Raw genomic sequence first — 23,732 nt, forward strand, 5'->3', positions numbered from 1 at the left:
GACAAGGTCGCCTCTCGGTCCGTCTGCGTGTTTTCTGCACCTGCGCACTGGGCAAGCCTTGGGCTTCCGGAGCCAAAAGGCCCCGGAAGTGGTCGGCCGCTTGCGACGCTCCGGAAGTGACGTGCTCTCCCGAGCCGGTGAGTGCGGGAACGGGGAGCGGGGAGCGTGGGTCCGGGGGGTGGTCGCGGCCCGGGCGCAAGGAGGGGCCTCGGCTTGGGCCGCGGGGTACCGGGGCGCTGGGAGCGGGAGAGGCCCTGGCCTAGGAGCTGAGAGGCCTGGAGGGCTGCCGGGCTGCGAACCCCGGCGGGACCGAGCGCTGCGGCCCCGGAGTAGCGAGCGCTCGGGCGGTGGGGAGCGGCGCCTTGCTCCCCGGTCCTGCCCTACTCTCTCCGCAGAACCGCGTTTTGGGGTCAGAAGTCTTGTCAGCCACCCCGGTGGTGCTCTGTCACGGGATGGGTGCCGTGTGTGAGTTCCGAGTCAAGTTGTTAGGAATTTGCCTTGATCCAGCGCTCTAAGTATTAAACATTTTAAAGTGATTATTGGCAGTATACAGTTGCACAAAACAACAGAAATATGTACACATTTGGATGATAAAACAACAATAAAGTTTTGTATTGTAAACGCGCCTCAGGGAGACGCATTTCCAGATAATTCACTGTCCGTGGGTGGCTTTTGCCCAGTGAGCGGGTTACCCGTTCTATTCCCATTTACGTTCTCGTAGCTGTGGATACCGAGGAACGGCGTTCACACAGACCTGTAGGTGGGAATTAGAGGGGTTGTTGGGCAGTGTCACTAGAGAAATACCTTTCTTTTGTAAAGGGGAGGACCCATTATAAAAGGGGGACGGGAAAGGAGAATTCAAATTGTTTTAAACGCAGGTTCGTCCTCAGGCAGTTCTGTTTTAGCAGAGAGAACGTAGCAAAACTTGGGCAGAAAATGGATTCCTTTGAAATTATCCTGGCCTTAGTCCCTTGAGAAGTCTGTGTACGCGAACCTCAGTGAGAAGATTCCTGCCGTAAAATGCAGGTGTCAGTAGCATGCCAGGGAGGCCAGAGGATACTGTGTGACTTTGGGCAAGTGACTGAACCTCTGTGAGTCTCAGCCTCCACTGCTTTAGATGGGCATAAAAAATGTAAAGTCAAGAATCAGGTTTCCGCTGGGCGCGGTGGCTCACGCCTGTAATCCCAGAACTTTGGCAGGCCAAGGCGGGCAGATCACGAGGTCAGGAGTTCAAGACCAGCCTGGCCAACATGGTGAAACCCCATCTCTACTAAAAATACAAAAAAGTAGCCGGGCGTGGTGGCAGGCGCCTGTAATCCCAGCTCCTGGGGACGCTGAGGCAGGAGAATCGCTTGAACCTGGGAGGTGGAGGTTGCAGTGAGCCGAGACCGCACCACTCTGCTCCAGCCTAGGCAACAGAGCGAGACTCTGTCTCAAAAACATACCCCCCCCCCCAAAAAATCACGTTTCATGCTCACAGGAGGATTTGAGGAGGGTTTATAAAGGGACCGTTTGCAAAGGCAGAGTGCAGGTAAATGACAGTTGGTCCTTTAGCCTGGAACTGGTGGCAGTGGAGTTTCTACTCCTGGGCTCCAAAGGATCAGGGAAGGCAGCAGTGATCGGGACAGGGAGAAGAGTCACTGGGGAGGGCTTCTTGGACTGGAGGTGTGAGCCTCAGTCTGAGTGGGCAGGGAGGTCCATGTCCTGGCCTCCTGCTCCTGCCTCCCGTCTCTGGTAGAGGGCCAGGTCCCAGTAGGTTTTCCTATGGGGCAAGCTCAGGCTCCTGACACACAGCACAGGGCAGGGTGGAAAGCTGGTCTGGAAAAGCAAATGGAAGATAGCTCGGCATGCAGTATTACCCCTCGCAGGGTATTATCGTTAGGAATACATTTAAAAGTGGATATATTGGTTGGGTGTGGTGGCTCACGCCTGTAATCCCAGCACTTTGGGGGGGCCGAGGCAGGTGGATTTCCTGAAGTCGGGAGTTCGAGGCCAGCCTGGCCAACACGGTGAAACCCCGTCTCTATTAAAAATACAAAAATGAGCTGGGTGTGGTGGTGGGTGCATGTAATCCCAGGTACTCGGGAAGCTGAGGCGAGTGGATCACTTGAACCCAGGAGGCGGAGGTTACAGTGAGCCGAGATCCCACCATTGCTCTCCAACCTGGGCTACAAGAGTGAAACTCTGCCTCAAATAAAAAAGAAAAAAAATGGCCAGGGCGTGGTGGCTGATGCTTGTAATCCCAGCAATTTGGGAGGCTGAGGTGGGCAGATCACGAGATCAGGAGTTCAAGACCAGCCTGGCCAACATGGTGAAACCCTGTCTCTACTAAAAATACAAAAATTAGCTGGGCGTGGTGGCATGCAGCTGTAATCCCAGCTACTCGGGAGGTTGAGGCAGGAGAATCCCTTGAACCCGGGAGGCAGAGGTTGCAGTGAGCTGAGCTCACGCCACTGCACTCCAGCCTGGGCGACAGAGCGAGACTGTCTCCAAAAAAAATAAAAATAAAAATATATATACACATACATATATATACATGTATATGTATGTACACAAATTAGCTGAGCCTGGTGATGGGTGCCTGTAATCCCAGCTTCTTGGAACGCTGAGGCACAAGAATTGCTTGAACCCAGGAGGCGAAGGTTGCAGTGAGGTGAGATCATGCTATTGCACTCCAGCCTGGGAGTGAGACAGAGTGAGACTCTTGTCTCAAAAAAAACCTGTCTGTGACGAGGGCAGTGTTCCAATCTGTGCTGTCCCATATGTACCCACTCGTGACATGTGGCTGTGTGTACTTAGATGTTACCTCAGGGACTGAGTTTTTACATTTCAGTTAATTTTAGCCAAATGGCCACATTTGGCCAGTGGGGACTGTGCTGGACAGGTCAAGGACAGCCTTGTTGGAAGGAAAATAAAGACACCAAAGAGCAGCGTGAAAACAGTGGGATTTGTTCATCCGGCAGGGGAGAGCACAGCACTCAGCGGGCCTCCAAAGAGAAATTGAAAGGGCAAAAAGGAGGAAGCAAATTAGGCAAGATTCCGAGTTCAGGTCTCTGGTTGGCTTTGCAACCTTCTCTGCGGTTGATCTGCAGGTTCCGTGTCACCTGCATCAGGAAGCCTGGTTTCCAGAATATCCGGGCTGAATGGTGTAACGTTCCAGCAGGCTGAGCCGTGGCTATGCTTGTGTTGATGAGCCCGAGTTGTTTTTCCCCAACCTGTTTTTATGCCCCACCCCTGAGCCTTCCCATCTGATAGCTCTGGGTTAAGTCTCTTCACCTGTCTGCCCAGTTTCCGCAACTTTAAAATGAGGATGATGAAGGACTTACTTCACAGAGTTTTATGAGGACTGAATGAGTTAATCCCTGAAAAATACTTAGAACAGTATTTTGCAAGTAGTGAGGTAGAGGTCTTGAAGGTTTACTATTAAATTATTTTCAGGTACTTTTTGTATTTGGCATTACCATAAATGGGGTTTTTTCTTAATTTTAATTTACAGTTGTTTGCGGCTGGTATTTAAGAATACAACTGATTTTTTTATATTAGCCTGATAACATGCCATCTTGCTCAGTTCCCTTCCCTGGGACTTTTTTTTTTTTTTTTTTTTTTGAGATGGAGTCTTGCTCTGTCGCCCAGGCTGGAGTGTGGTAACGTGATCTCGGCTCACTGCAGCGTCTGCCTCCCAGGTTCAAGCGATTCTCCTGCCTCAGCCTCCCGAGTAGCCGGGACTACAGGCACGTGCCACCATGCCTGGCTAATTTTTATATTTTTAGTAGAGATGGGGTTTCACCATGTTGGCCACGCTGGTCTTGAACTCCTGATCTCAAATGATCCGCCCACCTCGGCCTCCCAAAGTGCTGGGATTACAGGCATGAGCCACCGTGCCCAGCCTTCCCTGGGATTCTCTGTGGAACTCTGTCCTCTCTTCTGTAAACAGGGACAGTTTTACTTCTTCTTTTTTTCCCCCTTTATTTCAGTGTGTGAAAGGACATTGTTGCATAGCAGTGGTGTGTGTGGAGGCCCTTTTTCTCCATCTTGGGAGGTAACCATTCAGTCTTTCTTCATTAAATGTGATTAGCTGTAGGCCCTACGTAGTGCCCTTATCAGGGCGAAGATGTTCCCGTCTGTTCCCAGTTTGCTGAGATGTTTTGTTTTCCTCCTCATGAGTGGGTGTTGAGACGGTGGTACCACCTGTTGATACAGTGAAGTGCCTGGGCTGAGTTTTGACTGCTTGATGTGGCCTTGTGTTCTGAGATTATCCCTACTAGGTCTTGATGTGTGATCCTTTCTGAGCTGCTGGATTCAATTGGGTAATATTTTGTTAAGAGTTATTTGCATCTATATTCATGAGGGGTATGGTCTATAATTTTATTTTTTCTTAGTGTCAGATTTTGGTACTAGCCTCATAGGATGAGTTGGATAGTGATCTCACTTCCTCTATTTTCTGAAAAAGCTTGTGTAAGATTGGCACTGTTTCTTCCTGGAATGTTACACGGAATTTACCAGGAAAACAAGCCGAGCTAGAGTTTTCCTTTGGGGAGTGTTCTTTTATAAGAAATTTAACTTATTGAGTAGATACAGGGCTATTTTAGATTGTTTATTCTTGTGTTTCTTTAATAAGTTGCCTTTTTCAAGAAATTTGTCCATTTCATGTAAGTTGAATTTGTTACTGAATTTGCTGGCATAAAGTCGTTCCCAGCATTCTCTTGCCCTCTGGCTGGCTGTAAGGTGTGTCCTGATAACCCGTTGAACATTCCTGACAGTGGAGGTTTGCGCTCTCTCGTTTTCCTGATCAGGCTAGAGGTGTGTTAGTTAGCTTGTCTTTTCAGTGAGCCTGTTTTTTTCTGTTACATGTTATTGTTGTCTCTTTATTTCTGCTCTGTATTATTCTCCTCCTCCTACTCGACGCTTACTTTGCTCTTTCTGGTTTCTTGATTTGGAGCCTTAGGTTACTGATTTTAGATCTTTCTTCTTTACCAAGGTAGCCATTAGAGCTGTAAGTTTCCTTCTAAACACTACTCTAGCTGCATCTCTTAAATTCTGGTATTTCATGGTGGTGGGCGCCTGTAGTCCCAGCTACTCGGGAGGCTGAGGCAGGAGAATGGCCTGAACCCGGGAGGCAGAACTTGCAGTGGGCCGAGATCACGCCACTGCACTCCAGCCTGGGCGACAGTGCGAGACTGTCTCAAAAAAAAAAAAAAAAATTCTGGTATTTTGCATTTCCATTATAATTCAGTTCAAAACATTTTGTAATTTCTCTTTTGATTTCTTCTTTGGCCTATGGATTATTTAGAAGAAGCTTGTTTGATTTGCAGGTATTTGGGATTTTCCTAGATATTTTCTAGCTATTGACTTCCAATTTAATTCCGAGAATAGACCCTGTGGTTGGTATTCATATACTTCCCCCCAGCCCCACCACAGAAGCTCTGTCACCCAGGCTGGAGTGCAGTGTGTGATCATGGTTCACTGCAGCCTCCAACTCCTGGGCTTAAGTGATCCTCCCACCTTAGCCTCCTAAGTAGCTGGTATTATAGGCATGCACCACCATGTCCAGCTAATCAGCTAATTTTCTTTTTTTTTTTTTTTTTTTTTTTTGGTAGACACAAGGTCTCTCTATTTTACCCAGGCTGTTCTCAAATTCCTGGCCTCAACTTTTTCTCCTGTCTTGGCCTCTCAAACTGCTGGGATTACAGGTGTGAGCCACTGTACCCGGCCTTTCTGTATACTTTAAGTAATCTCTAGATTATTTATAGTACAATACAATGTAAATGCTATGTAAATAGCTGTTATACTTTATTTTTTAAATTAAAAAAATTGTTGTATCGTTACTGGTTTTTTTGTTTGTTTTCCAGATATTTTTGACGTGAGGTTTGTTGACCCCACAGATACGGAGGACTGACTATGATTTCTTCTCAATGTATTGAGACTTATGACACATCTTATGGTCTGTTTGGTGACTTCCACCTGCACCTGAAAACAGTGTATATTGTACAGTTGTTGGATGTACTGTTATGTAAATGTCAACTAGATAAATATTTTGATAGTATTGTTCAGATTTTATGTCTTTACTGTTTTTATTTTTCTATTTTTAGACAGGGTCTCAGGCCAGGTGTGTTGGGTCATGCTTGTAATCTCAGCACTTTGGGAGGCCAAGACAGAAGGATCGCTTGAGACCAGCCTGGGTAACTGGGAGACCCTGTCTCTGCAAAAAAAATTTAAAAATTAGGCACAGTGGCACTTACCTGTAGCCCCAGCTACTCAGGAGGCTGAGGCAGGAGGATCTCTTAAGTACAGGAAGTCAAGGCTGTAATGAGCTGTGATTATGTCACTGTGCTCCAGCTTGGGTGACAGAGTGAGACTCTGTCTCAAAAAAAAAAAAAAAAAGTGTCTCTTTCTCTCGTTCTATTGCTCAGGCTGGAGTGCAGTGGCATATTCATAGCTCATAGCAGCTTTGAATTCATGGGCTCAAGTGATTCTCCCACCTCAGCCTCAAAAGTAGCTGGGACTGTAGGGGTGCGCCACCATGCCCAGCTAATTCCTTTGGTAGAGACAGGAGTCTTGCTATTTTGCCCAGGCTGGTCTCGAACTCATGGCTTCAAGACATCTTCCCGCCTTGGCCTCCTACAGTGCTGGGATTACAGCCAGGAACTGCTGTGCCCAGCTAGCTCTTTTTAATCCACTTTGTCAACCTCTGCCTTTTAATTAGAATTTGTAAACATTAACTTTTTTTTTTTTTTTTTTTTTTTTTTTTGAGATGGAGTCTTGCTCTGTCTCCCAGGCTGGAGTGCAATGATGCAATCTCGGCTCACTGCAACCTCCGCCTCCCCGTTCAAGCGATTCTCCTGCCTCAGCCTCCTGAGTAGCTGGGATTACAGGCACACGCCACCATGCCCAGCTAATTTTTGTATTTTTAGTAGAGACGGGGTTTCACCACGTTGGTCAGGCTGGTCTCAAACTCCTGACCTTGTGGTCTGCCCACTTCAGCCTCCCAAAGTGCTGGGATTACAGGCATGAGCCACCACGCCCAGCCAACATTAACATTTAATGAAATTATTTATATGGTTAGATTTAGGTGCACTTTTATTATTTGTTTCCTATTTGTCCCCTCTGTTTTTTGTTTGTTCTTTTTCTTTGGAATTGTTGGGCTAGTTCTGAGCATTTCATTTATCTCTTGGCTTTTCGGATCTGTGTCTTTGTGTTGTGTCTTAGTCATTGCTCTGGAGGTTCCAGTCTGCACACCTGTTAGCCTTCACTGTCTGCTCAGAGTTCATACTGTGCCCCTCACAGAAACGTGGGGACCTTGCAGTCATCTGGGTCCCTCGAATCCCCTCCTGACCTTTCTGTTGCCTTTCATGTGGATTACTTCTGTGCGCGTTGGAAGCCAACTACGCAGTATTTTTTTGTCTACAGTCTTACATATTTAAGAACTCCTAAGAGGAAAACAATAGTATTTTATATTTACCATTTCTGTTGCTCTCCCTTCCCTCCGCAAGATCCAGGCTTCCCTCTGGTATCATTTTCCTTCAACCCGAGGAACTTTCTTGAGCATTCCTTATACAGCAGCTATATTAGTGACAAACTATGTTCGTTTTCTGCCATCTAGAATCTTTATTGCACCTTCGTTTCTGAAAGATATTTTCCCTGCGTATAGAATACCTCCGTGCCTCTTTTCTTCCAACACTTAAAAGTATCCCTACATAATGGTTAAAAGCAGGGTGGATCCTGGCCTAGATCCTGGACCAGAAGAAGGACGCTCTTGGGAAACTGCTGAGCCCCAAGCCCCACCTGGAGCTCAGTTAGTAGCAGTGCACCAGCGGCGGCCGCACAGGCACGGCTGTGGGGGGCACTGGGGAGGAGGTCCGCAGGCATGCCTTTGCACCTTGTCCACAAATCTAAAACCATCTCAAAATCAGCTGTCCTGTGAACTATATTGACAGGAAGGGTATCAAGGGGAGGGTGTCCCATGGAGAGGTGGCCCGGCACAGGAACTCAGCCAGTCGGAGAACAGAGACCCGCTGAAGAATGGGGAGCTCTGGGAGCGGGGAGGTGGAGCTGAGGGCGGGCCACAGCAGGTAGGGGTTGAGCAGCTCCGTAAATATCTTACAGTGCATGGAGGCCTGCTTTCTTATAGGCGGAGAATGGAGTTACCAAGACCACAAGAGAAAATTAGAATGACCCCAGAGTGCTGAATTGGGAATGAGGACGTCCTGTGCACAGCTGGCCTGCTGCCTCCCAGGTGTCAGGGCCGGCCCGGGAGTCAGGAGAGGCTGAGGAACCTTCCAGCCCAAGGAGCTGGACAAGGTGTGGCAGCTGCAGGCAGCCGGGATAGGGACGCAGACTTTCCTACGGGGAGAGGCACTGCTGAGACCGGGGCCCACGTGGGAGGGGCTGTCGGTCATGGCCAGTCTCAATGACACCCTGGTTCTGGAGGGGACACCATTTTCTCTAGGAAACACACATGGACTGTTCGGGGTGCAGGGAAGTCCAGTCGGCGACTGACTCTTACGTGATTCAGGAGGAAGTTCTTTGTACTCTTCCTCCAGCTTTTCTGTAACTGTGATTGCCTCAGAATTAAAGCAGAATGGCCAAGGACCCCGCAGACATAGTGACCCCCCCAAAGGAGGTGGCACCTTTTCAGAGGAGTGAGGCTGGGGAGAGGGAGGCGTCCGAGGCACTGCGAGGGAGGAGGCGGGCGGCGTCCCCTCGTTGTGCTCCCGCTCTGGCCCCGTGTTGAGTTTTCAGCCGTCCACTGGGGCCCCTTCTGTACACATCTTTCGTAGTCAGGATGGGGAGCACCTTGTAAGGTCCCTCCTGTGCGACCTGCTGTAGACTGGGGAGCCCTGGGAGCAGGCAGGTATTTGTGCTCATGGTGAAGGGAGAGGGGCTGTCCTCTCCTGGAGGGCAGGGTCAGCGACTTCCTCACTGTGCCCTTGGCACCTGCAAGGTAGCCGGCTGTCATGAGCGGCTTGTTGAATGAGTGACAGCTTAAATGAGGCTTTGAGAGTGACAGTAGCTGGCACTTAGAGTCTGCAGCTGTGCCAACCCTGTCGCTCCGGGGATATTTCCACCCACACCACACATCAGGCACCAAATGTGTGGGTTTTCCACACCAACAATTCGCCAGTCCTCTGCAGACACCAGCCAGGCATCCTGTAATTCAGTTCAGTCTGACCCTGCCGCGGTTGTCAGGGACCCCAGCGTTAGGGGCTCAGTCACCCCCCACTTCAGATGCTAATTGCAAGTAGTGGGTCCCTGGGGTACCCACACTTCTGTCCATCTTGGCTACACATTGGGAGTTCCTACGACCCCTTCAGGTTTGATGATTTGCGGTAGTGGCTCACAGAACTCAGGAAGGCACTTGGTTTGCATTGCCAGTTTACTATAAAGGATGCCACAGCGGGCACAGGCAGGCAGCTGGGTGAGGAGGGGCACGGGCGAGGCCCAGAGGGTCCTAAGCATAGGAGCCTTTGTCCCCAGGGAGTTGTGTGGCTGGCCTTACAGCACGGGGATGAGTTCACCAAACTGAAAGCTTTCCAGACCCCCTAGTTCAAGGATTTCCATGGAGGCCTCGTCATGGAGACATGATCAGTTATGAACTCAGCCTCCAGCCCCTCTCCCCTTTTTGGAGGGTGGGGGTGAGGCCAAAAGGTCCAGGCTTCTCATTGTGGCTTGGTCTTTATGATGACCAGCCCCCTCCCAAGGCCATCCAGGAGCCCACCAAGAGGTGCCTCATTAGAACAGAAGACTCTCCTGTCACCTGGGAAGTCCAAGGGATTTAGGAGCTCTGTGTCAGGCACCCCTATCACCCCTGTAACTCAGGAAATCACCAGCGTTCTGAGAGCTCTGTGTCAGGAGCCAGGAGCAGGGGCCAAGTGTGTTCTTCTCATTCTATCAGTGCCACAGCCAGGGCCGCGGTTGTGCAGCCGTGTGGATCAGTTCAGCCCGTCCTCACCCAGCCCTGTCCTTACAAGTGAGGAGGCCGAGGCCACACAGGTGGTGGCCTTCCCTTAGAGTTACTTTCCAGAGCCTGGGTGCTTAGCCGCTATGCCCCATGTTTAATATTCTTGTGTTCCAATGTAACAACTTTAAAATTACACAGGATAACACTCTTGATAACATTTTAATAAATGGGTGTTTTTATTTTCAAGAAATTTTGACTTGCACTTCGGATTTCCTTTTTAATATTTTCGTTGAGCGGATACTTGCTATTCCATAAGAGGATGTGTCCAGTGTTGTGGAAGATTTCATGTTTTAAATCCTTTGTACAGAAATTCTGCTCCCAAGTCACAGATAGGCTGATGGGTCAGAGGACAAGACGTGACCCAGGGCCGAGAGGGTGAGTGACCAGGAAAATCGGATTCATCAGTTCACTTGTTTGTTTCAGAAACGTGCATGGAGACCTGCCGCATGAGGCCCTCGTCTTCAGTTTCTGTTTCATGCCCAGCATTAATCCAAGTATCTCATTTTGCCAATTTGACTTCTGTAGGGGCCATGGCACCTGCAAGGCGTTTCTCAGCAAGATTGAGGACCGTGTTTCAGGGCGTGGGGCATTGGGCTTTGTCCACATGGGCTGGCCTGAAGCCCAGCCGGCTACTGCCACAGCAGGCTTCTCCCAGGCTACTCTCGGTCGGCTGTGCGGACCTCGCCAAGCATCAGAAACTCCCGGGGAAGAAGCCGCTCTCTGAGAAAAAGCTGGTGAGACTCCTGGAGTTAGAGCAGCTTGCCTGTCTCCTCCTCAGAAGGCACAGGGTGTGGTTTTGGGTCCTCCTCAGGGTCGCATCTCTGTTGATGTTAGTTGATGATCTTAGTGATGGGGCACGTGGAGCTTCTTGAAAATGACGGGGTGAAATGCAGGCCTGCGTGCTAAATCCCACGCTCAGCAAATCCCGGCAGGCCGGGAGAGGCGCTGGGTGCTTGGAAAGCCGTGATACAGGCTGCTCATTTTCCCATGAGCCTGTGTATTTTACGTGTATGTTACATATGTCCTTTCATATGTGTGGCTATTTCTTAATTTAAAACAAATGCGGAGGCTGGGCACGGTGGCTCATGCCTGTTATCCCAACACTTTGGGAAGCTAAGGTAGGCTGATCACTTGAGGTCAGGAGTTCGAGACCAGCCTGGCCAACATGGTGAAACCCTGTCTCTACTAAAAAAAAAAAAAACTTTTTAAATTAATAAATAAATAAAAATAAAACAAGTGGGGGGAATAGACCTTCCGTTTTATGGTTCTTTAAGCCTTACAAGTTTTTCTTGTTCTATTTACCAAAACCTCCTATTTAAAACATGAATTGTCTCTAATAAATTCAAGAAAATGCTCGTTTATGACTCCCTTCGTTTCCTGCTGAATGGAGGGGCTCCAGATAAGCATTACTGGGACAAACAGCACTTCCAGTGGAAAAGCCGCTTTGGTGGGATGTGTGCTCGAATAGCTGAAGCGTTCGCACAGGCTTGTCTCCTCCCCAGGAGAGAAAGTGAGTCGAGGTTTTGTCCTCCACAAAGTGCTCACCAGTGGGGCTTTCCTCCCTGTCTGGTGGATTTTGCTTGCGTTGGCGCATGACAGCATTACACATTGAAATTTGGAAATAACAGTTCGTGGTTTTCCCACATGGTGGTGCCAAAGAATCTTAGAATGTTTATGTTTTAAATTTTTAAATTTTTTTTTGTGTTTAAATTTTTGTGTTTAAAATTTTTGTGTTTAAAAATTTTAAATGTTTTAAAATTTTCTTTTAAAAGAAAAAAAAACTGCATTTGAGGAGTATTGGATCGGAGTGCAGAGGCAGCAGCCCTGGGTGGCTGTCAGGGGCAGGGCACATCTGTCTGTGCACGTGGGCAGAAGCCAGGTGTCCTCCCCAGCGTGTGGTGAGGTTGCAGCACCCTGGGCTGCGGGAGCTGACCCTCCTGTGGTAGGAGCTGTTGTGTGTTGAACAGTAACCTGGTTGGTTCTCTCTCTTCATCCAGATTGCACCTACCTTAGTGACCTACAGAACAGCTTTCCTAGCCGGGCACAGTGGCTCACGCCTGTAGTCCCAGCACTTTGGGAGGCCGAGGCGGGCAGATCACGAGGTCAGGAGATCGAGACCATCCTGGCTAACACGGTGAAACCCCGTCTCTACTAAAAATACAAAAAACTAGCCGGGCGCAGTGGCGGGTGCCTGTAGTCCCAGCTACTTGGGAGGCTGAGGCAGGAGAATGGCATGAACCTGGGAGGCGGAGCTTGCAGTGAGCCGAGATCCCACCATTGCACTCCAGCCTGGGCGACAGAGTGAGACTCTGCCTCAAAAAAAAACAAAAAACAAAACAAAACAGCTTTCCCTCCAGCAAGGGGCTCTGTTTGCATCACTACATTTTTTAAATGAGCCCTGTTTTCATCAGGCCCCAGAAAATACTCTTTCTTCAGAGTCGAAAGCCTGGTAATTGTCCAGGAACGATTCTAACTTCCTATTTCCCTATCGCATCCTGGGAAACTAGAACTTTCTAAGAGTAAAGATCTATGATTTCAGGAATGGTTTTTTTGAATGGAAAGACACATTATATAAGGAATATTTCCTAAACAAGATGTGGGTTTTTTAGCTTAGAAATGCTGATTTTTGTTGTTGTTGGTTTTTAAATCAGTCTCACCCAGAGTAAGAAATGCTGAATTTTTGAAGTGTAGGCCCACACAGAATACTTACATCTGCATTGTGGATTTACCTCGGTCTACAAATGCAGCTGACTTGTGGAGACTGTTTTTTATCTTCCGAATTTAGAAGTGATTAGCAATATTAGTGTCATTAACCTCTAATTTTAATAGGCTGTTATAGATAGAAGATGTACATCTCAAATGGATGCATGGTGTCTTGAAAGGACCTTGGAGTGTTGAGATGACGTGGGATACTTGTGTTCTCTGTAGAAAAGGTATTTTGTGGACTATCGGAGAGTGCTTGTCTGTGGAGGAAACGGAGGCGCTGGGGCAAGCTGCTTCCACAGTGAGCCCCGCAAGGAGTTTGGAGGCCCTGATGGAGGGGACGGAGGCAACGGTGGACACGTCATTCTGAGAGGCAGGTGCCCTGGGGCAGTGCAGCGGGGTTGAGGAGGGGCCCCGAGACTGCATGTGCATTTGAACTAAAAACCTGATGTATGGGCAGGCACAGTGGCTCATGCCTGTGATCCCAGCACTTGGAGAGGCTGAGGCAGGAGGATCACTTGAGCCCATAAGTTCAAGACCAGCCTGGACAATATAGCAAGACCATGTCTTTTTTGTTTGTTTTTTTTTTTTTTGGCCTCAAGGTTTGTGGATCTACAAAAAATTTTTGAAAAAATTAGCCAGACATGGTAGCGTGCACCTGTGGTCCCAGCTACTCAGGAGGATTGCTGGATCCCAGAAGTTCAAGGCTGCAGTGAGTCGTGATCACACCACTGCATTATTCCAGCATGGGTGACAGAGCAATACCCTATCTCTAAAAAAAAAAAAGTAACATTTTTTAAACCCAGCTAGGCGCAGTGGCTCATGCCTGTAATCCCAGAACTTTGGGAGACCGAGGCGGGTGGATCGCTTGAGGTCAGGAGTTCGAGACCAGCCTGGCCAACATGGTGAAACCCTGTCTCTTAAAAAATAATAATAATAACCAGATGTGGTGGCACACACTGATAGTCCCAGCTACTCGGGGCTGAAGCAGGAGGATGGCTTGAGCCCAGGAGGTCGAGGTTGCAGTGAGCTCCGATTGTGCTGCTGCACTCCAGCCAACAGAGGAAGACCCTATCTCAAAAAAACAAAAAACAAACAAAAAACCCTGATGTATGGATATCATTTTTATAAATTATATGGATATTCAGCCGGGCGTGGTGGCTCACACCTGTAATCCCAGCACTTTGGGAGACCGAGGCGGGTGGATCACTTGAGGTCAGGAGTTCGAGACCAGCCTGGCCAACATGGTGAAACCCCGTCTCTACAAAAAATACAAAAAAAATTAGCTGGGCGTGGTGGTGGGCACCTGTAATCCCAGCTACTAGGGAGGCTGAGGCAGGAGAATTGCTTGAATCCAGGAGGCAGAGGTTGCAGTGAGCTGAGATCATGCCATTGTACTCCAGCCTGGGCAACAAGAGTGAAACTCCGTCTCAAAAAAATAAAAGATAAAACATAAAAAAAATAAATTATATGGATATTCATAGTTAAATAGCACACCCAAAAAAGCAACTTTGAGGCCAGGCGCAGTGGCTCACGCCTATAATTCCAGCACTTTGGGAGGCCAAGGGGAGTGGATCACCTGAGGTCAGGAGTTCAAGACCAGCCTGGCCAATATGGAGAAACCCCATCTCTACTAAAAATAGAAAAATTAGCCAGGCGTGGTGGCAGATGCCTGTAATCCCAGCTATTTGGGAGGCTGAGGCAGAGGAATTGCTTGAGCCCAGGAGACAGATGTTGCAGTGAGCCAAGATCATGCCACTGCACTCCTGCCTGGCTGACAGAGCGAGACTCTGTCTAAAAAAAAAAAAAGAAAAAGCAACTTTGAACATGTTTTGTTTTGTTTGTTTAATTTCAGGAGCACAGAGAGTTTCCTGTCAGGGAAGCTGACATGTTGGTCACGTGAAAGCACGAGGCCTGTGTGGTGGGTTCGGTGGGTGCCGCCGGCTGCTGGTTATATTCACACTCACTCAGCATAGACTCATAGCGAGCTGGGAGTGAAGCCTTCACAACAAAAGCATAGAATACAGCTACTGTAAAAAATAAGAAATTTAAAAATTTTCAGAAATGATAGCACTTTTTGAAGGAAAATAAGGATTTCATTTTTAAAAAATCACTTTGCTGGTTTTGTAACTTCTGCTGCAACCTCACTCCATGCTTCCATACCTATTTTTAAGGTTCTTAAACTGGACCCAGACACATCAGTGATAGGCCATGGTTGTTGTAACACAAAGGGACTGAGATTCTTGTTCTTGCTTTAGTTGACCAGCAAGTCAAGTCCCTGTCGTCGGTCCTGTCACGGTACCAGGGTTTCAGTGGAGAAGATGGAGGGAGTAAAAACTGCTTCGGGCGCAGTGGCGCTGTCCTCTACATCCGGGTGAGCCGAGACTGCCGGACCTGGCCCTGTCCCCGTTGTTCTGGATCATCCAGCTCCTGGGGTCCACCGTGTGACCCACGGGGCCCCTGTGGCTTGATGCCCACAGCTAGGAAACAGCACAATGGAAACGGAGGCTGGCAGACAGCGGGAAAGCAGCCCCACCCCTCAAAGCAAACCCAGACGGGCATTTGTACCAGGGTCGCACCATGTGCATGTCTAGTGAAAAAGTCATGAAACGATTCTCTTTTAAAAAGAGGGAGCCCACGGCACGGACGCTTCCTCCGTCTCTGACCCCATGAGCCGACCTCTGACTGAGGGAGGCCACTGGCACCCAGCGGGCCTGCGTCTCCTTCGCGAGCTGAATTCACTCGTCTCAGATGTTTTTTCCGGTGCTTCAGTTCACACTAACATTTTAGAAACACTATTTGAAAAAGCCCTTTGTGCAGTCAGAAGGGTGTGTACGCAGCCCTGTGAAAGCCCTGGAGCACTGGGACCTTTTCCTTGTGCTCCGGAGCTGTTGGCAGAGGTGAGTGGGGCGGGCAGCTGCCCGGGGCACAGTCCGCTCTTGTCTTCTTTCCTTAGCGCTTGCTTCAGGAATGGGTTAAGGCCGCCTTTCCTCACTGCTGGTAGAGCTCAGCTGATGAGTGCCTGCTGTTTCCCAGGTCCCCGTGGGCACGCTGGTGAAGGAGGGAGGCAGAGTTGTGGCCGACCTGTCTTGCGTGGGAGATGAGTACATTGCCGCGCTGGGCGGGGCAGGAGGGAAAGGCAACCGCTTCTTCCTGGCCAACAACAACCGTGCCCCTGTGACCTGTACCCCTGGACAGCCAGGACAGCAGCGAGTTCTCCACCTGGAGCTCAAGACGGTGGCCCACGCCGGAATGGTAGGTGTCCCCACTGCCAACAGCATCTGCACACACTCAGCTCTAGAAAATCCACTTTTCTCAATGGGGATTTGCCAGTGGCCTGGAAGAGAACAGCTTTGCGGCTCACCTTTTTCCCATCAGTACACTGCTGACTTGGTCGTGAGCATGAGCCCTTGTGACTCCCCCAGCCCTGAAATCCTCCCTCCAATCCCAGTTAGTTACAGACTCTGCGCTAACAAAGGTGCTGCCGTGGGCCGTGCCACCATCTTCCCTCTTTCCCCCAGGTGGGATTCCCCAACGCCGGGAAGTCCTCACTGCTCCGGGCCATTTCAAACGCCAGACCCGCTGTGGCTTCCTACCCGTTCACCACCCTGAAGCCCCACGTTGGGATCGTCCACTACGAAGGCCACCTACAAATAGCAGGTAGAACTTCCAGAATTCTCCCAAAGGTTAGATTTAAATGATGTAATTCAGAAAAGTAATGATGTAACTCTTAAATTTAGCTTTCTGTTTAAAATGTAGCATTGTTGGCCAGGCGTGGTGGCTCACACCTGTAATCCCAGCACTTTGGGAGGCCGAGGCAGGCGGATCACGAGGTCAGGAGATCGAGACCATCCTGGCTAACATGATGAAACCCCGTCTCTACTAAAAATACAAAAAAATTAGCTGGGTGTGGTGGCAGGCACCTGTAGTCCCAGCTACTTGGGAGGCTGAGGCAGGAGAATGGCATGAACCCAGAAGGCAAAGCTTGCAGTGAGCCGAGATCGCACCACTGCACTCCAGCCTGGGCGACAGAGCGAAACTCCATCTCAAAAAAAAAAAAAGGTAGCATTGTTTTTCCTAATGTAAACAATTTTTTTTTTTTTTTGAGACGGAGTCTCACTCTGTCACCCTGGCTGGAGTGCAGTGGCGTGATCTCAGCTCACTGCAACCTCCACCTCCCATGTTTAAGTGATTCTCCTGCCTCAGCCTCCCAAGTAGCTGGGATTACAGGCGTGCGCCACCACGCCCAGTTAATTTTTTTGTATTTTTAGTAGAGATGGGGTTTCACCATGTTGGCCAGGCTGGTCTTGAACTCCTGATCTCAAGTGATCTGCCCCGCCCCCCCGGCCCTTGGTCTCCCAAAGTCTTGGGATTACAGGCGTGAGCCCTAATTTAAACAATTTTCATCAGCCTGTTCTCTATGAAAATCAGGTTCCCACCCCATCCCCTAGGAATCTGTCAGTTACAGTTCAGAAACCTGCATTGAAATTCCAGCCCTGAGGACAGTATTTCTTCCCACTCTATTTGTCCCCTCTCATCTGTGGAAGCTCAGCAGCATCACAACACATGACTTAAAAGCTTTCCTTGTGCCGTTTGAGAGAATAAAACTTTTTCCCAGAAGACAATACACCCATTAAAAATAGTAAGCCTGCTGGTAAGGTTATTTGGATGGCACTTTATATCTGCAGAGTACTCTACATGTAAATTTCTATCAGTAATCAAATGATTAGTAGAGTACAGGCAGCCATTTTCCTCTTTTTTGAGTCCTATTAGAAGCAGAAAGAGAAGATATGAAAGGTACTCTACTAGATAGATCCATCGCCATGCCGGTCTCCCAAACATCTCCAAGCATTGAATTCCTCAGGTGTCAGTTGGCCCAATGAATCACCCAGGTGCTAAATCAAATGGCTTCAGTTCAAGGCGTTCCTTGAAAGGAAAGTGTTAGAACTCAGGAAATCCGCCTCTGCAGTGGGCTCCCAGGCTCGAGGTGGAAGGCGCTTCTGGGTGCTGGGTGTGCCGAGTGGTCACCTCGTGTGCCCCTGTCTTCCCTGCAGTGGCCGACATCCCCGGCATCATACGAGGCGCCCACCAGAACAGGGGTCTGGGGTCCGCCTTCCTCAGGCACATCGAGCGCTGCCGCTTTCTCTTGTTCGTGGTGGATCTTTCTCAGCCTGAGCCGTGGACTCAAGTTGACGATTTAAAATATGAACTGGAGATGTATGAAAAGGGCCTGTCTGCGAGGCCCCACGCAATCGTCGCAAACAAGATTGACCTCCCTGAAGCCCAAGCCAATCTGTCCCAGCTCCAGGATCACTTGGGACAGGAGGTCATCGTGCTGTCGGCGTTGACCGGCGAGAACCTGGAGCAGCTGCTGTTGCACCTGAAGGTGCTGTATGACGCCTACGCGGAGGCCGAGCTGGGCCAGGGCCGCCAGCCGCTCAGGTGGTAGCCACGCCAGAGCGGGATCGCCTCTAGGCCTCTGTCTGAGCAAACCTGGGTGTGAATTCGGTGGTTTTGAATGCATAAAGTGCCTTGTGGACACGGGGGAGTTGTGGTGCTTCTGGGTCTCTGGGCCCCGCCTGCTGGCCTGGGATGCCCTCATGTTGGGAAGCATTCCGTGCCCCCCACCCCGCCTGCCCTCCATATTTCCTGCACCTGTCAGCCTGCGCCGACTGATGAGCCAGTTGGCTCATTTGTGCTGATTAACACCCCTAATAAGGGGTTGGGGTGCCCATAACGGGGTGGCCCTGCCGCTGACTCGGGTCTCCGCCATGCACCCGTGGACTCTCGGGTGAGCTCAGCAGAACCACACAGCCAGAGCCCCAGGTCAGAAGTGCAGACCAGGGTTCTCAGCACAGTGCCCATCGTGCTTCCATGGCTTGCTACGGAGAGAGACCTCTGGATCCACACTGGGGCTGCGTCTGGCCCGTTGTCCAGCAGCCCTGCGGTACAGCAAGCCCAGGCACCCATGTTTCGGGGAGCTTCACTGCTGCACAAGGGGTGGGGCCGAGGATGCAAGTCCAAGCAGAGCGGCGCAGGCAGCTGTGAGCTTTTCTCCATCAGCCGTCTGAGAAGAGCAGTGAGGCCAGCTTCTTCCTGTCCTTCAGAACACCTGGCTGTGCTCAGTGGGAGCCAGGAAGCCTCAGGCTTCACGACTGAATGCACCCAATATCCGACCTGGCTGCGTGTTTCTGGCTGGGCTGCCGCGTGCACAGCGAGTTAACTAGAGGGGGTGTGGGCCATGGAACTGTCAGCGTTATTCTCAGAAGGCGGCTGTGGCATGGGCAGGGTATAGTGAGGAGCGGAAGGAGACGTGTGCCTGGTAATATGGGGCAGAATTTCCACTCAGCTCCATTTGCTGGGGATTTAAAGAGAACCCTTGCGCTGCGCCAGGCAGTAACCAAGCCGAAGGGAGATGATGGGCCTTCGCCCCTCAGTGGGACAGCAGCTGAGGGGGCCTTGCATTTGACCCTCGAGACTGCAGCAGCGCCTTTTCTGTCTGTGGTTTAAGTCTTTGCAGTCAAGTACTGATGCATCCAAGCCAGGCCCGTGCCTGGTGTCTCCCTGACTGCAGAGGAGCCCCAGGGCAAGGACAGCTCAGCTGCTGGCAGCCTGCCTGGCCCATAGACATCCCCCAAGTAGTCTCAGGCCTCTGACATGTCCCTGAGGGGCCCCTAAGAAAGAAAGTGGAGGGGACACTCCAGAGGCTGACGTGGGAGGATCATGTGAGCCTGGGAGGTCAAGGCTGCAGTGAGCCGTGATTGCACCACTGCACTCCAGCCTGAGTGACAGAGCGAGACCCTGTCTCAAAAAAAAACAAAAACAACAACAAAAAAACAGAACATTCTGGGCGTGGTGGCTCATGCCTGTAGTCCCAGCACTTTGGGAGGCCGAGGCTGGCGGATCACAAGGTCAGGAGATTGAGACCATCCTGGCTAACACAGTGAAACCCCGTCTCTACTAAAAATACAAAAAATTAGCCAGGCGTGGTGGCGGTCACCTGTAGTCCCAGCTACTCGGGAGGCTGAAGCAGGAGAACGGCGTGAACCCGGGAGGTGGAGCTTGCAGTGAGCCGAGATCGCACCACTGCACTCCAGCCTGGGCGACAGAGTGAGACTCCATCTCAAAAAAAAAAAAGTGGAGGGGACAAAGAAGCAGAGAAGGATGATCAGAAGGGGACCCCCAGCCCTTGGAGGAGAGACGGCAGCCTCAGGTGAGATGAGCCGCAAGGGTGCGGGGCCGCGTCTCTGCACGCTGGGGTGGGGCGCGCTTTGCACAGCAGGCCGGTGCCTGGGCTTTCAGGAGCAATTCCGTTTTGATCTCACATCAAATCTGCAGCTAGAACATGACAGTCCTTTTACCCGAAGCTTTATTTTAATGTCTTATAATTTCAAAGGTCCTTCTATCCTAGAAACCAGGATGGGTTTTGCATCTATTTGCTTTTTCTTTCAGGCCACCACAAAGGATTTTGTGGAGTCACCCCAGGCCTGACAGCGTTAATTATCCCTGGCTTTCATCTTTATGCTCTTGCAGGGGATGCTCAAGATGCCTCATGGCTTGACCCCTGCACGGAGCCCCCAGCCCAGCCTCCCCGTGGGTTGAAAGCTTGATCTGGGCCTGACTGTGGCCGCTCTGGGGACATGCCCTCGTCCTTTGCTGAAGCTGAGGCTCCGGAGGGGGAGTCACTGCCACGAAGGTTGCCCAGAACTTTCCTTGCTGCAAAAAGCCCCAAGACTTCTCCCTGCCACACACACAGCTTTTGCCATCGCGTTCTAAAAGCTGACAGCTTTCTCTCCAACACTGTTCTCCCTGAGTAGGGTAAAGCTACACTTGGCTTCCCCAGTTTCCTGCTTCCTGCCTAGAAACAAATTTTTGTCAGTCTGCTTTTCAAATGGGATATATGATTCACATACCATAAAATTCACCACTTTATATAATTCAGTGTTTTTTTTATATGTTCAGAAGGTTGTGCAACCGTCAAACTGCTAATTCCAGAACGTTTTCATCACCCCAAAAACAGACCCTGTGCCCGTTAGCATGAACCCCCTTCCCCCTCCCCCGGGCACCCACCCGTCTACCTTCTGTCCCCAGGGACCTGCCTTCCAGACAGATCCTGTAATTGGAGTGTACACTATGTGGCCATCTGTGCGGGTCTTTAGTAGCCATGCCTGAGGCGGCCGATACCACGGTCTTCAGTTACGGAAGGGACCGCGGGTGCAGGCCAACCCCCCCACAGTCAGCATGTGTGGGCCGCCTTGGACACAAGGTCTCTGTGTATCCCCAGCAGCCTCAGAACACCTGACCCAGAGACGGTGTCAGTAAGCGCTGGCAGGTGCACGGAGGATGGCGCTGGCATGAGGAGCCTTCAGGCTGCTCCTAGTTTGAAACTATTTTTATTTTTTTAAGATAGTCTCACTCTTTCGCCCAGGCTAGAGTGCAGTGGTGCGATCTCGGCTCACTGCAACCTCTGCCTCCTGGGTTCAAGCGATTCTCCTGCCTTAGCCTCCCAAGTAGCTGGGATTACAGCCTGCACCACCACGCCTGGCTGATTTTTGTATTTTTAGTAGAGACAAGGTTTCACCATGTTGGCCAGGCTGGTCTCGAACCCCTGACCTCAGGTGATCTGCCCACCTTGGCCTCCCAAAGTGCTGGGATTACCAGCGTGAGCCACTGCGCCTGGCCTGAAACTCAGTGTGTGTGTGTGTGTGTGTGTGTGTGTGTGAGAGAGAGAGAGAGAGAGAGAGAGAGAGAGAGAGAGATGGAGTCTCACTCTGTCACCCAGGCTGGAGTGCAGTGGCGCGATCTCCACTCACTGCAACCTCCGACTCCTGGGTTCAAGCAGTTCTCCTGCCGCAGCCCAGGTGGGGTGGAGTCTGGGTGCCCTGGGGCCCTGCCACCCTCCACTTGGACACGGGCGAGGAGGGGTTTGCCCTGAGCATCCCCTGTAGAAGCCAAGCTCCACAGCAGCGCTGTAGGAAAACGTAGTGTGTCCATTTGAAAATGAAGTTTTATCTATTCCTTATCAGTCTCCTGAGCGCTGTGGGAAACATAGTGTGTCCATTTGAAAATGAAGTTTTATCTATTCCTTATCAGTCTCCTGGGGCTGCTGTGACAAAGAGCCACAAACCGGGTGACTTAACAGAAGTTGGCCGAGCATGCGGGCTTACTCCTGTCATCTAGCGCTGTGGGAGGCCGAGGCGGCCGGATCACCTGGGGTCAGGAGTTTAGGACCATCCTGGCCAACATGGTGAAACCCCATCTCTACTAAAAAATATGTAAAAATTAGCTAGGGGTGGTGGCCCACACCTGTAGTCCCAGCTACCCAGGAGGCCGAGGCAGGAGAATCGCTTGAACCCCTGATCACTTGAGCCAAGATCGCGCCACTGCACTCCATCCTGGGTGACACAGTGAGACTCTGTCTCAAGAAAAAAACAAAAACAAAAAAAACCTAAGTGGATTCTCTTGTTTGTGGGGGGTGAGGCCTCTCAAGGCCAGGGAGGTCCTTCCTGCTCCATCCTCGGCTAGCAGTGGCAAAGGCTCCCGCCCCTGCCCTGTCTTCATGTAACTTCCCCGTGTGTCTGTCCTCTTATCTTCTGGAAGCCAGTTGTGGGATTTGGGCCTCTCTAAACCCAGGATGGTCCCATCTTGAGATCTTTAGTTACATTTGCACAGACCCCATTTCCAATAGTGATATTCTGAGGTTCTGTGGATGTGGATTTGGGGGCACGTTGTTTGACCCCAAGCAGTGTCCCTTTCCATCTTTTTTTTTGGTGGCGGTGGGGGCGGTGCAGAGTCTTGCTCTGTCATGCAGGCTGGAGTGCAGTGGCGCGATTTTGGCTCACTGCAACCTCCACCTCCCAGGTTCAAGCCATTCTCCTGCCTCAGCCTTCTGAATAGCTGGGATTACAGAAATGTACCACCATGCCCAGCTAATTTTCGTATTTTTAGTAGAGCCAGGGTTTCACCATGTTGGCCAGGCTGGTCCCGAGCTCCTGAGCTCAGGCGATTTGCCCGCCTCAGCCTCCCACAGTGCTGGGACTGCAGGTGTGAGCCTCCACTCCCGGCCTCCCTTTCCATCTTGTGGTCGTGTGTGCTTCCTGGCGCACGTGCTATGCTGAGTTCAGTGTCGCGTGGGGCCTTTGCCTCCTCACCTCCCCAGCACAGCAGCTCTGCCCCCGGGTCCACCCCAGGTCCCGCCGTGCCTGTCACCTCCACCCCGCTCTGGACAATGGCAGTGGCCTGCTAACGTCTCCCCTACTTGGTGCCCGGGCCCCTCAGTCTTCCCATGTGGCTGTGCCAGGAAGCCAGGCCCCTCACTGGGAGTCCCTGGTGCCCACAGCACCAGCCCCACTGCCCCTTCCTATGTCTCAGCCATGCTGAGGCCACTCCCTGGACTGCAGGCTTTGGTGTTGCTGATCCCTGTGACCCCGTGCCCTGCCCAGACACCCCGTGAAATGCCCTCTAGTCAAAAAGCCAAAGACAGCCACACGCGCCCAGGCTCTGCACAGTTGGGCCCACCACCCTCTCGTGCACGCACTTTCCACACTTCACGTTAGCCGCTGTCACCCCCCGCCCGCCCTAAGCTCCTGGAGAACAGAGGCCTCGTTTGTCTGTGCGCAGTGCCTGGGTCGGCGCTGGCCCCGGGATGGAGGCCTGAAGGGCAGACATGCTGAGGCAACCGGAGCGTCTCGTCAGTGAACACACGTGCCGGGGGCCTGCCCTGGTGCCACTAAAGAGGCTGCAGAGCCGCGGGGTGCGGCAGTGCTTGGCGGGGCGGGGTGCAGCTCTGCGTGCATGGTGTCCACCTGGGGACCGCAGGTGTCAAGCCGGGGAGAGCCAGTGCCAGGAGGTCACACACGATGGTTCCCTCTACAGAGTGTTCCAGAAACGATGAGGAGAATGGATTGGTGGTCCTCAGGGGCTGAGGAGGGCGGGAGGGTGGAGGTAGCCGTGGACACAAAAGGGCCGTGCCAGGGTCCTCAGACCATCACCCTGTGTGTTGGCGGTGGGGCCACGAGTCTGCACATGCGAAAGAATCCTACTGGCTGAGTGTTTCAGGCTGGGAAGATGA

General features: G+C 51.1%; 1 protein-coding gene across 9 annotated transcripts; it reads left to right on the forward strand.

Annotated features, from left to right (window-relative positions):
• The first annotated feature begins 79 nt into the window (after positions 1 to 79).
• On the forward strand, positions 80 to 20,598 carry MTG2 (mitochondrial ribosome associated GTPase 2). Of its 9 annotated transcripts, none has more exons than XR_010111029.1 (10): positions 80 to 137; positions 10,484 to 10,692; positions 11,306 to 11,468; positions 11,956 to 12,092; positions 12,887 to 13,034; positions 14,920 to 15,035; positions 15,698 to 15,916; positions 16,183 to 16,321; positions 17,716 to 19,874; positions 20,114 to 20,598. XR_010111029.1 is itself a non-coding variant. In XM_063601130.1 (9 exons), exons 2-9 carry the CDS (start codon positions 10,489 to 10,491, stop codon positions 18,108 to 18,110), a joined length of 1,521 nt encoding a protein of 506 aa, XP_063457200.1. In that variant the 5' UTR covers positions 80 to 137; positions 10,484 to 10,488; the 3' UTR covers positions 18,111 to 20,598. The 9 variants fall into 9 exon arrangements, 3 of the variants coding, with proteins under 3 accessions (XP_063457200.1, XP_054960742.1, XP_063457201.1); XR_010111030.1 differs by having other exon boundaries at positions 20,195 to 20,598; XM_063601130.1 differs by having other exon boundaries at positions 17,716 to 20,598.
• Positions 20,599 to 23,732: the final 3,134 nt, after the last annotated feature.

This window comes from Pan paniscus, chromosome 21, assembly GCF_029289425.2.
Source record: "Pan paniscus chromosome 21, NHGRI_mPanPan1-v2.0_pri, whole genome shotgun sequence".
NCBI lineage: Eukaryota > Metazoa > Chordata > Mammalia > Primates > Hominidae > Pan > Pan paniscus.